The following is a 12574-nucleotide window of genomic DNA, read 5'->3' as shown; positions in this document are numbered from 1 at the left end:
ATTCTACTGTAACCTTTACTTCTACTCCTTCTCCTACAACTGCATTCCAATCGGCCATGACTAATTGACTTTCATCTACCTTTATGTATTGTACTCGTATCAGCCTTCACGGAAACCTCATATACTTTCTCCATGTCTTTACCTTCAGCCAGCGACGTCGGCATGTATATCTGAAATATCGTTGTCGGTGTTGTTTTGCTGTCGTTTCTGATAAGAACAACCCTATCACTGAACTGTTCACAGTAACACACTCTCTGTCCTACCTTCCTATTCACAACGAGTCCTACCCCCCCCCCCCCCCCCCCCTTACACCATTTTCTGCTGCTTTTGGTATTACCCTATACTCATCTGACCAGACATTACTGTCTTCTTTCGATTTCAAATCACCGAGCCTTTGAATTTGACCTTTTCTAATTTTCTAGCTTCCCTACCACGTTCAGGCTTCTGACATTCCATGCGTCGACGCGTAGAACGTTAACCTTTCGTTGATTATTCAATCTCATGGTCACCTCCCCCTTGGCAGTCCCCTCCATAAGATCCGAATGGGGGACTATTCCGGAAACTTTTGCCATTGGAGAGATCATCATAACCCTTTTTCAATTATAGGCCACTTGTCATGTCGATACACGTTACGTGTCTTTAATGTAGTGGGTTCCATTGCCTTCTGAATCCTCATATCCTCACGTTGTTCATCATTGCTGATTTTTCCGCCTTTAAGGGCAGTTTTCCATCGCTAGGACAAGACAGTGCCCTTAACCTCTGTCCACTGCTCCGCCCTCTTTGACAAGGCGGAATGGCAAAAAGAGGGTGACTTCTTACGCCGGAAGTATTCGGCCGCCAATGTTATCGCGCAGAGAAGGCATTGTGATTGTGTCTTGCAGCTAGCTACTCTTTGGATATTCTTCCAGGTTTCGAGACAAAGCTCTGTTTTGGAAACTATTATAAGCATCTCGCATTGAAGTTGGCACTAAATTTCGAACTTCTATAAAAGATCACCAATCTTTGTGATACTTTGGTCGTTTGAATGTGGCATGCTTTTACCGTGATTTCTGGAACAGTGTTCTGACGTATTTTGTGTTCTGATCAGCTCTGTCGTTTTTTATTTATTAAGTATAATTCTTTCAACTGTTGTCGATACTATCTTTTTGAATTCAAGCCACATCTGGTCCACAATTACATTTTTAATTTCGAAGACGTGGAGATGGTTTCTCAGGAAGACGTCAAGTGAATTTTATTTGTTTTCCGGAATACTATCATTTTCGTTTATATTTGGTGAATTTGGAAGTTACTGTATTAAGTCTCGCTACGATAACCCGGTATTCATTAATTCCTGTAGCCGTTCTTATGCTCGTTATTAACTCAGTAGTATTTCTACATCTACATCTACATCCATAATCCGCAAGCCACCTGACGGTGTGTGGCGGAGGGTACCCTGAGTACCTCTATCGGTTCTCCCTTCTATTCCAGTCTCGTATTGTACGTGGAAAGAAGGATTGTCGGTATGCTTCTGTGTGGGCTCTAATCTCTCTGATTTTATCCTCATGGTCTCTTCGCGAGATATACGTAGGAGGGAGCAATATACTTCTTGACTCTTCGGTGAAAGTATGTTCTCGAAACTTTAACAAAAGCCCATACCGAGCTACTGAGCGTCTCTCCTGCAGATTCTTCCACTGAATTTTATCTATCATCTCCGTAACGCTTTCGCAATTACTAAATGATCCTGTAACGAAGCGCGCTGCTCTCCGTTGGATCTTCTCTATCTCTTCTATCAACCCTACCTGGTGCGGATCCCACACTGCTGAGCAGTATTCAAGCATTGGGCGAACAAACGTACTGTAACCTACTTCCTTTGTTGTCGGATTGCATTTCCTTAGGATTCTTCCAATGAATCTCAGTCTGGCATCTACTTTACCGACGATCAACTTTATATGATCATTCCATATTAAATCACTCCTAATGCGTACTCCGAGATAATTTATGGAATTTACTGCTTCCAGTTGCTGACCTGCTACTTTGTAGCTAAATGATAAGGGACCTATTTTTCTATGTATTCGCATCACATTACACTTGTCTACATTGAGATTCAATTGTCATTCCGTGCACCATGCGTCAATTCGCTGCAGATCCTCCTGCATTTCAGTACAATTTTCCATTGTTGCAACCTCTCGATACACCACAGCATCATCTGCAAAAAGCCTCAGCGAACTTCCGATGTCATCCACCTGGTCATTTATGTATATTGTGAATAGCAACGGTCCTATGACACTCCCCTGCGGCACACCTGAAATCACTCTTACTTCGGAAGACTTCTCTCCATTGAGAATGACATGCTGCGTTCTGTTATCTAGGAACTCCTCAATACAATCACACAATTGATCTGATAGTCCGTATGCTCTTACTTTGTTCATTAAACGACTGTGGGGAACTGTGTCAAACGCCTTGCGGAAGTCAAGAAACACGGCATCTACCTGTGAACCCGTGTCTAAGGCCCTCTGAGTCTCGTCGACGAATAGCGCGAGCTGGGTTTCACACGACCGTCTTTTTCGAAACCCATGCTGATTCCTACAGAGTAGATTTCTAGTCTCCAGAAAAGACATTATACTCGAACATAATACGTGTTCCAAAATTCTACAACTGATCGACGTTAGAGATATAGGTCTATAGTTCAGCACATCTGTTCGACGTCCCTTCTTGAAAACGGGGATGACCTGTGCCCTTTTCCAATCCTTTGGAACGCTTCGCTCTTCTAGAGACCTACGGTACACCGCTGCAAGAAGGGGGGCAAGTTCCTTCGCGTACTCTGTGTAAAATCGAACTGGTATCCCATCAGGACCAGCGGCCTTTCCACTTTTGAGCAATTTTAGTTGTTTCTCTATCCCTCTGTCGTCCATTTCGATATCTACCATTTTGTCAACTGTGCGACAATCTAGAGAAGGAAGCACAGTGCAGTCTTCCTCTGTGAAACAGTTTTGGAAGAAGACATTTATTATTTCGGCCTTTAGTCTGTCATCCTCTGTTTCAGTACCATTTTGGTCACAGAGTGTCTGGACATTTTGTTTTGATCCACCTACCGCTTTGACATAGGACCAAAATTTCTTAAGATTTTCTGCCAAGTCAGTACGTAGAACTTTACTTTCGAATTCATTGAAAGCCTCTCGCAAAACCCTCCTCACACTACATTTCGCTTCGCGTAATTTTTGTTTGTCTGCAAGGCTTTGGCTATGTTTGCTGTGAAGTTCCCTTTGCTTCCGCAGCAGTTTTCTAACTCGGTTGTTGTACCACGGTGGCTCTTTCCCATCTCTTACGATCTTGCTTGGCACATACTCATCTAACGCATATTGTACCATGGTTTTGAACTTTGTCCACTGATCCTCAACACTATCTGCACTTGAGACAAAACGTTTGTGTTGAGCCGTCAGGTACTCTGTAATCTGCTTTTTGTCACTTTTGCTAAACAGAAAAATCTTCCTACCTTTTTTAATATTTCTATTTACGGCTGAAATCATCGATGCAGTAACCGCTTTATGATCGCTGATTCCCTGTTCTGCATTAACTGATTCAAATAGTTCGGGGCTGTTTGTCACCAGAAGGTCTAATATGTTATCGCCACGAGTCGGTTTTCTGTTTAACTGCTCAAAGTAGTTTTCAGATAAAGCACTTAAAAATATTTCACTGGATTCTTTGTCCCTGCCACCCGTTATGAACGTTTGAGTCTCCCAGTCTATATCCGGCAAATTAAAATCTCCACCCAGAACTATAACATTGTGGGGAAATCTACTCGAAATATTTTCCAAATTATTCTTCAGGTGCTGAGCCACAACAGCTGCTGAGCCCGGGGGCCTATAGAGACATCCAATTACCATGTCTGAGCCTGCTTTAACCGTGACCTTCACCCAAATCATTTCACAATTCGAATCTCCGTCAATTTCCTTCGATACTATTGCACTTCTTATCGCTATAAACACGCCTCCCCCGTCACTGTACAGCCTATCTCTGCGGTATACATTCCAATCAGAGTTTAGGATTTCATTACTGTTTACGTCTGGTTTCAGCCAACTTTCTGTTCCTAGTACTATATGGGCGTTGTGACCGTTTATTAATGAGAGCAGTTCTGGGACCTTTCTATAGACGCTCCTGCAGTTTACTATTAGCACATTAACATTGTTATTCCTTGTTGCATTTTGCCTACTCCTGCCTTGCCGCGTCTCAGGAGGCGTCTTGTCGGGCCTAGGGAGGGAATTCTCTAACCTAAAAAAACCCCATGTGCACTCCACACGTACTCCGCTACCCTCGTAGCCGCTTCCGGCGTGTAGCGCACGCCTGAGCTATTCAGGGGGACCCTACATCTCTCCACCCGATAGCGGAGGTCGAGAAATTAGCACCCCAGCTCTCCGCAGAATCGTCTGAGCCTCTGGTTTAAGCCTTCCACTCGGCTCCAAACCAGAGGACCGCGATCGGTTCTGGGAACGATACTACAAATAGTTAGCTCTGATTCCACCCCGCGAGCGAGGCTTTCCGCCTTCACCAACTCCGCCAACCGCCTGTACGAACTGAGGATGACCTCTGAACCCAAACGGCAGGAGTCATTGGTGCCGACATGAGCAACAATTTGCAGTCGGGTGCACCCAGTGCTCTCTATCGCCGCCGGTAGGGCCTCCTCCACATCTCGGATGAGACCCCCCGGCAAGCAGACAGAGTGAACACTGGCCTTCTTCCCCGACCTTTCCGCTATTTCCCTAAGGGGCTCCATCACCCGCCTAACGTTGGAGCTCCCAATAACTAATAAATCCCTCCTTCCGTGTGCCTGCTCGGACCTTGCTGAAGGAGCGGCCACATGTCCACTCACAGGCAGAGCGGGTGATGCCACACGGCCAGCCTCCACATTGACCCTCCGCCTCGTGCACCGCGAACGCCGCTGAACCCGCCACTCCCCTTGGGGAGAGGGTGGCCCAACCGCGCCCGGTACCCGCGAAGATGTCTCGACAGCAGGGACAGTGGGTGAAGCATGTAACACCTGGGGTGTACCTTGCGACGCACCAGACTCCCCACTGCCGCTACACTCCGAGGCAGCAGCCTGAAGACGGCTGACCGCGGCCATCAACACGCTCAGCTGTACGCGAAGAGTGGCCAGCTCCTCCTGCGTCCGTACACAGCAGCCACACACCCTATCCATCGTAAGAAATATTTGTTGTTAAAATATCAAGCGTGGTTTAACAACTGATTAGTCATACTATTCGAGTGGGCTCATAAACTATTTGCTGCTAATAATTTTCAGAGAATGAGTTTAGCACAGTTTCAGAACATGTTTTCCACGCACTTCTGGCTTTTAACAATGATTTTCGGCCACATACCGAGTGTAAACTGGAGAAATCTAAAATTAAGTAGGGTATGAGTTTGAAATTAAGAGGCGCTCAAAAAGAAACGCGGTTCCGACCAGAGTGTGGAAGATCACCGCCTGTCGCTAGGGGTCACGCGTGCACGTCACGTGACTATACACAGCTAGCAGCAGCATGCATCAATCGCCCAACGCTGCCAGTCGGATTGCAAACAGTAACATGGAGGAGTCAAAAGACGAGCCAAGAGGTAGGAGTAGGAGGAACTGACATTTATCGACAAATGTCACAAGTGTACGGCGAACAAGGCATGTCCCTTGCAAGGGCTAAGGCGTGGCAAAGCGCTTCAGGGAAGGACGGCTGTCATTAACCGGTGGTGCACGGTTTGGAGCTCCACACTGCATTACCGATGCACTCATTACCGAGGACCGCCGAGTGACAGTGAAGGTCACAGCCGCCGTGGTCGGACTAAGCGTCGGAAGTGTTAACACCATTATGAAGGAACGACTGCACATGTGCGAAGTGTGTGTCCAGTGGGTGCCCCACAGTCTTCAACCACACCAGAGAGCATGTCCAATGGGCCACTGTCTTGCTCATCTCCAGCGCTATTCTTGGGAAGGGAATGCACGAATGGTGGCTGGAGATGAGTCATGGAGTCATCACTTCAACCAGAATCAAAACGACATAGTCTGCAGTGGAAGCATCCAGGGTCACCACATTTTTACCCAACGCCATCCACACGAGTACAGGAAAGCTTCTTCTGTGACCAAGATGGCCCTCTTCTAATTCACTTCTTGCAACATGCGACAATAGTGAGTGCCCAGCGTTACTCGCAAACCTTGACCTTCCTTCGCCAAGCGATCAAATAAAAACGACCAGGCAATCTGATTCATGGGGTAATTCTGCTCCACGTCAGTGAAAAGCCTCGTACGGCCAACACAGTCGCGGCAATCCTGCAGAAATTCAAATGGAAGGTTCTCGGCTACGCTCCATACAGTACGGATTCGGGGCCGGCCTGTGTGGCCGTGCGGTTCTAGGTGCTTCAGTCTGGAGCCGCGTGACCGCTATTGTCGCAGGTTCGAATCCTGCCTTGGGTATTGATGTGTGTGATGTCCTTAGGTTATTTAGGTTTAAGTAGTTCTAAGTTCTAGGGGACTGATGACCACAGATGTTGAGTCCCATAGTGCTCAGAGCCATTGAACCATTTGAACAGTACGGATTCTCTCCCTGTGATTGCACCATGTTTGGTCCTCTTAAAAAAGTTCTGAGGGGCGAACGATTCACCTCTGACGACGACGTCTATCTGTAACTGCGGGAACTGGTTAACATCGCAATTTTATGAGACAGCCATTCACCGCCTTGTGTTACAGTGGGACAAATGTCTCAACAACCAGGGTCAATACTTCTAACACACAAGTACTGGTTTATGTAACTATGCCTCCACCACGTTTCGTGTTGAGCGCCCCATATAGAATAAGCTTTTCTTTGAATCTTTCAGCAACTGCGTCATGTGAGTTGAGAGGTTGGTAAAAAGATCCAATTATTTTATTTCTGTTGCCAAGAATAACCTCTACACATGCTAACTCACAGAAACCATCTACTTCAATTTAGATACAACATAACTACTTATAACGACAACAAACACGCCACCAGCAACTTTATTTAGCCAGTTACGTCTCTCGCAAAACTTTCGGCTGGACTTACCTCCAGCTTTAGTCAGCTTTCAGTGCCTATAACGATTGGAGTGTCAGTCTGTTACTTTCCGAACACAGTTTCGACAGTTTACAACTGTTACGTTGATGGTTCCTAGATCTACGTTCTTTCTGTGTTCGACTTGCATCCTTTGAGTCTGAAGCTCTTTTTGTACTTACGGGAGACCCTCCATCTTAAAAAGCCACCCAGTCAACGCCACACAGCCTACGTTACCCACGTAGCCACCTTTTGCCTGTAACAGACCCCTGACCTAAATCGGAACACGAAACCCCACCACCCTGTGGTGCAAGTCGAGAAATCTGCAGCCTACACGATTGCAGAACAGTTTGAGCCTCTGGCTCAGACCCTCCTGCTGACTACGGTGCTTTCATCTTGCAAGCAAGACTGGCAACGTTACCACTTCCGATAAGTGCTCGAAACGAAGGGTAATCTCTTCCGATCACATCAATGGTTCAGAGGTGAACCACCACCTGCAGTTGGCTCCACTCTGTGCTCTTCATGGTACTCGGAAGGACCCGTTCCATGTCTGGAATGACTCCACCCGATATGCAATGGCTTTCTTCCTCTCCTTAACAACAGTGTCCCTAAGGGGTCCGATATCTCGCCTAATATTTGAGCTTCCAAATACCCCTCTGAGAGCACCCAGATCTTGCAGGTAGAGTGCTTTCCTCGGAAACAGGACAAGCGCCTGCAATTAGCTGAGGCGCATTATCAGCCACAAGTAGCACCTACAACCTATTTGTCAGACTAACCACATAGGCCTGACGTCTGACTCCCCAAGATGTCTTTCGCAGCCTGCCACGTCCCGAGGCGACTTCCCTCTCGACCATGGGTGAGGAGTCAACCTTAAAGCGAGCAGTAACTGAGCTCGCCACCAGTGCTGAACGATCAGCAGTTAGCTCTTCTGCCTAGAACAGTAATTTTTCTCATTTTCACTGTCGTCGTGAACAGTGGAAGACCATCGCGTGGCAACTCTAACTTGGATTTCCTCCTTCTGTCTGCAGTGCCGGCGGAGGTGGTGTGGGCGGTGAGTGGAGAAGACGCAGAGCTGCCTTGTAACATCACTCCTCCGTATCCAGATGACCGCGTCAACATGGTACTCTGGTTCAAGGATTCGTCCGTCCCTCTTTATAGGTGAGTAAACTAAAAAAAATGCTGAACTAATGAATGAAAGAGAAATGTTAAAAGGACATAATTTTACTCTAGCTTACAGAGAACCGACAGTTTATCCCAGGTAGCGCCAGCTGTGTTTCCGTGATGGGAATACTAGAGTGGGGAGAACTGCGTGACACGAACTTAGAACTTTCCAAGCGACTGCTCCAATTTCATCTATCAGACTTGCATTGAGTACTCCTTGCCCAATGTGAAGTGGTAAGCACCTGAGTTGGGGCTGATGGCTTCCTATTTTTAATTTTGTAAGACAACTGGCGAGAAAGACTTCGTGATTGGAATTTCCGATTTTTACGTGAATCAGTCATGCAACACAATAACATGCACTTGTGACTCAGTTTAGACTCTCTGTCGATTCTGTCCTTGTACTCATAATTAAAGAGACCCATTGGTATGGTAACACGGTTGACAGAGATCCAGTACAAAGGGCATAGTTCAAGTACTGACGTCATCGTCAAAGGATTTGTCATTCATGAAGAAAATCACTGTTAGTTTGTCTTAACTTTTTAAGTAAAACATGTAACAAAAAATATGAAACTACTCATAACTGCATGGCTATAATGGAAATCTGTTTTACAGTATGCTCTTCACCTGTCGTATTACCTTGAGCGTTGAACAGAGGAAAGGAAATTGCTCTGAATCTGATTATGTCTGTGATTCTGTTTATATGCATCTTCAAGAAAATATTTCTATTTTAGTATCTGGTCAAACAGCAAACTCTCAGCAACTTTGGAAGTGTTTTTTTTGTTGTATCCACTGTAGTGAAGACTCTGTGTTTGTCCCATTCAGGTACAGCATTCAACAGTACCCAGTCAAAATGTTCAAGCTGGATTAATGGCTTTCACAATTATATCAGATAATATCTAACTGTCTGATAAAATACCAAGACTTCCTATTGAAATTTTACTGCTGATATTGTGTTAGACCTGATATCAGTTCCTTTACTTTAGAAGTCTTTCGTTAGTCTGCAAAACATGCACAATGTTTTCAAACTCCAACTTTACTTCATTCCCTGATATATCCTGTTTCTCAATGATGACAGTTGCCGTTTGAAATGGATTCATTTCAGCATGTGGAAAGTGTAAATAATGTTCTCCACAAGCATTACAAAATAGACTTAAGAGACTTAAGAAGACTTGGACACTCATCAAGTGTTAGGAAGTATGGTTTAACAGCCTAAATATGTATATGACCCTTTCAGTTGCAGTAAATAACTCACCTAGAGTTTTCATACGGGAGTAGACCTTTCTGTGTCACATGCAGGAAATTAAAAAAATCCTTTAGTACTACAATGTGAACAGTGTAAATTAAAAAGTGTTTTTACACTTTAATAATTTTTCTTTGGATGCCTTTTCACATTTGGACGACATTATGTAATACATAAACTGGACAACTTACCCCTACAGTAGACACGTTTAGTTAGTTTTCGAGTTTCCTGAATCGATTTTTCTCCGCTGTTCTTCCAGCCTCTCCAAAGTTAGTGATAATATTATCCCCACCAAAGGAGCAAACTTTGCCACTAATATCGAATTCAGAAATTACTTCATGTACACGCTCATTGTACTGGAGGTTTTATTTTCACACTCATTTAAATGTAATAAATTACTCTGAAGACCTTCAGAGACAGCACAATAATGGGCCAGAACAAGAAACATTTTATAAGTTTCTTATTACTGGCATCTGTACTGATCCCAACATAATTCGCTTTTGAGAGATTATTTCTTATATTTTAGTTTACGAAAGGTGATAAAACATACTAACAATTGCCTCACTATTTAGTTTTTGCGATTGAAAACTGAACAGATACCTTTGAATCATACAAAATTCTCACATATGATTTTTGACGTGCATGAGGAAGAATTGTAAGAATGGTGGTGTTCCGAAGCATGAAATGCAAATATGGCTTCTGCTGCAGCAACCTTATTTGATTCTGTTTGATTATCACTAATAAACTGTTTGGGATCTGAAGCACAAGTCACAGCTTTTTTTTGTTTCTTGCTTGGTAAATGGTCGTTCAGAATTCGTTTCCCACATTTTTCTATCGCAATGTAACAAGTGTAATGAAATAATTCAGGATTTGTGGTCATTTAATCTCAAGCACGCCAATTATTTTTTGGCCACGTTGAGTCGTTGTTGGGTTATTAGACTTCACGTAGGTTAGGTACGCAGTGCAGGTACACTATCAATACGACAGTATCTTTAGGTAAGACCTCGTTGGATTTAGATTTTCTCAATTATTTAATAGTAATGCGAACAGTAGTCAGAATAGGAATCGTAAAAGGGTTCAAGAAAATCGAAGTACAAGTAGCACAGGACATCAACTGTTTGCCTCAACGGTTGGCTCAACGCTGAAATGCCAATAGTATAAAATTACATCTATGCTGATTATAATAAAAATTTCTCTTAATTAAATATTAATTTCAATAGATATGAGCATAAACTGCGCTTTTGAGTGTACCTATTGTACATGCATAACCACATTCCTTACAAAAAGTCTCATCTTCATTTCTTCCACGTTTCACACTTTTAGTTTTCATGACATTTTGATTTTAAAATATCATGGAATGATGGAACCAGTAACTATGAATCGGGTGACTGTTGAGAACTACACTGAATGTTAGCCTCATACAACCCAAAGACCATGAGATGCAAACACGAGGCAAAGAAATATAGGAACCAGAGACTGCAAAAATCACAAATATTCGACTATTACCTGCTTTTGCTATCACTGTGAGCGCAAGGTCGGTGATATATTGAAGGTCTGCATCAGATAGAAAAAAATTATGTGGACTTTTCCGTCAGCCGCGGTGTTCTCAGCTGCAAAATTTTCTTGCAAGGTGTGGTGAAATACTTGAATGGCGGTTAGTGGTAAAACTGAAGTTGATAAAAAAATTAAACTCTCACTACTTTCGCGTATTCTGGTCTCTTCATCTAGGACATTTGTCTACTAGCATAAAACCACAGAATGACCGCGAAATACGCGATGTGTGGAAATCCTGTGTAGAAATGAATCGGTTTATTTGAGAAGTTTAGTATTTTCATAACCTTAGGTTGTCACCATTGGGATCACCTGAGAACAGGTGGTGGCTAAAAACTGTTTTGTTTATAACCTCAATATTTATCATTTAAAGATGGCATGTAACATTTAAATTTCTGCAATAGCTAGACAACTTTCAGTGATCCCGTTTTTGCTTTCTGTGCGTGAAAATCCTACTAAAGTCTTTTTTCTCGGATGATTTTACGCTGTGGTAAAAGTTGTATGACCCACAGGAATTTTTAAAAATGGGTGGAACAGTTCAAAAACGTTCGAACCTCACTGACTGACGAACAATATCCCGGCCACCCTGTTGAAGTGTCAATTCCTTCGCTTGAAACCCATATATACTAAATTATTCGTGAAGACCGACATGATGTAGCCCACAGACGGGCACGGAGTACTGCAGGTAGCCTTGCTCGGGACCTTACCGCAGCCACAGTTGTCTCCAGACACATAGTCTACAGACGACTGAACAGACATGGTTTATTCGCCCGGAGACATGCAAGGTGCATTCCACTGACACCTGATCACAGGAGAGGCCGTAAAGCCTGGTGTCAAGAACACAGTACATGGTCATTGGTACAGTGTTCCTAGGTTACGTTCACGGACGAGTGCAAGTATAGTCTGAACAGTGATTCTCGCCGGGTATTCTTCTGGCGTGAACCAGGAACCAAATACCAACTCCTTAATATCCTTGAAAGGGGTGTGTATGGAGGTCGTGGTTTGATGGTATGGGGCGGGATTATGATTGGTGCAAGTACACCCCTGCATGTCTTTGACAGAGGATCTGTAACAGATCAGGTGTATCGGGACGTCATTTGGCACCAGTATTTCCGCCTTTTCAGGGGTGCAGTGGGTCCCAACTTCCTCCTGGAGGAGTACCTTGAAACTGAAGTTATCAGACGAATAGAGTGGCCTACCGTTTCTCCAGACCTAAACCCAATCGGGCACGTCTGGGATGCTCTCGGTCGACGTATCGCTGCACGTCTTCAAACCCCTACGACACTTCAGGAGCTCCGACAGGCACCGGTGCAAGAACGGGAGGCTATACCCCAGCAGCTGCTCGACCATCTGATCCAGAGTATGCCAACCCGTTGTGTGGCCTGTGTATGTGTGCATGGTGATCATATCACATATTGATGTTGGGGAACAAGCGCCGGAAAAAGCGGCGTTTTTAGCACATACGTTTCGGGACGGTTTTCTCAACTTATCACCAATATCGTGGACTTAAGGATATGTGTCGTGTGTGTTCCCTATGTGCCTATCCCATTAGCCCAAGTTTTGTGTAGTGCCACATTGTGAGGCACTACATTCTGCCATT

General features: G+C 44.3%; 1 protein-coding gene across 1 annotated transcript in view; it reads left to right on the top strand.

Moving 5' to 3' along the window:
* Positions 1 to 12574, top strand: part of LOC126267542 (hemicentin-2) — a 1749994-nt gene that overhangs the window by 400270 nt on the left and 1337150 nt on the right. Inside the window, exon 2 of the mRNA XM_049972846.1 lies at positions 8051 to 8180. Coding sequence (XP_049828803.1) covers positions 8051 to 8180 — 130 coding nt within the window. The remainder of the gene's footprint in view (positions 1 to 8050; positions 8181 to 12574) is intronic.

The sequence above is a fragment of the Schistocerca gregaria genome, chromosome 4, assembly GCF_023897955.1.
Source record: "Schistocerca gregaria isolate iqSchGreg1 chromosome 4, iqSchGreg1.2, whole genome shotgun sequence".
NCBI lineage: Eukaryota > Metazoa > Arthropoda > Insecta > Orthoptera > Acrididae > Schistocerca > Schistocerca gregaria.
The sequence above is the reverse complement of the archived record's forward strand: the minus strand, read 5'-3'. Positions and strand labels throughout refer to the sequence as shown.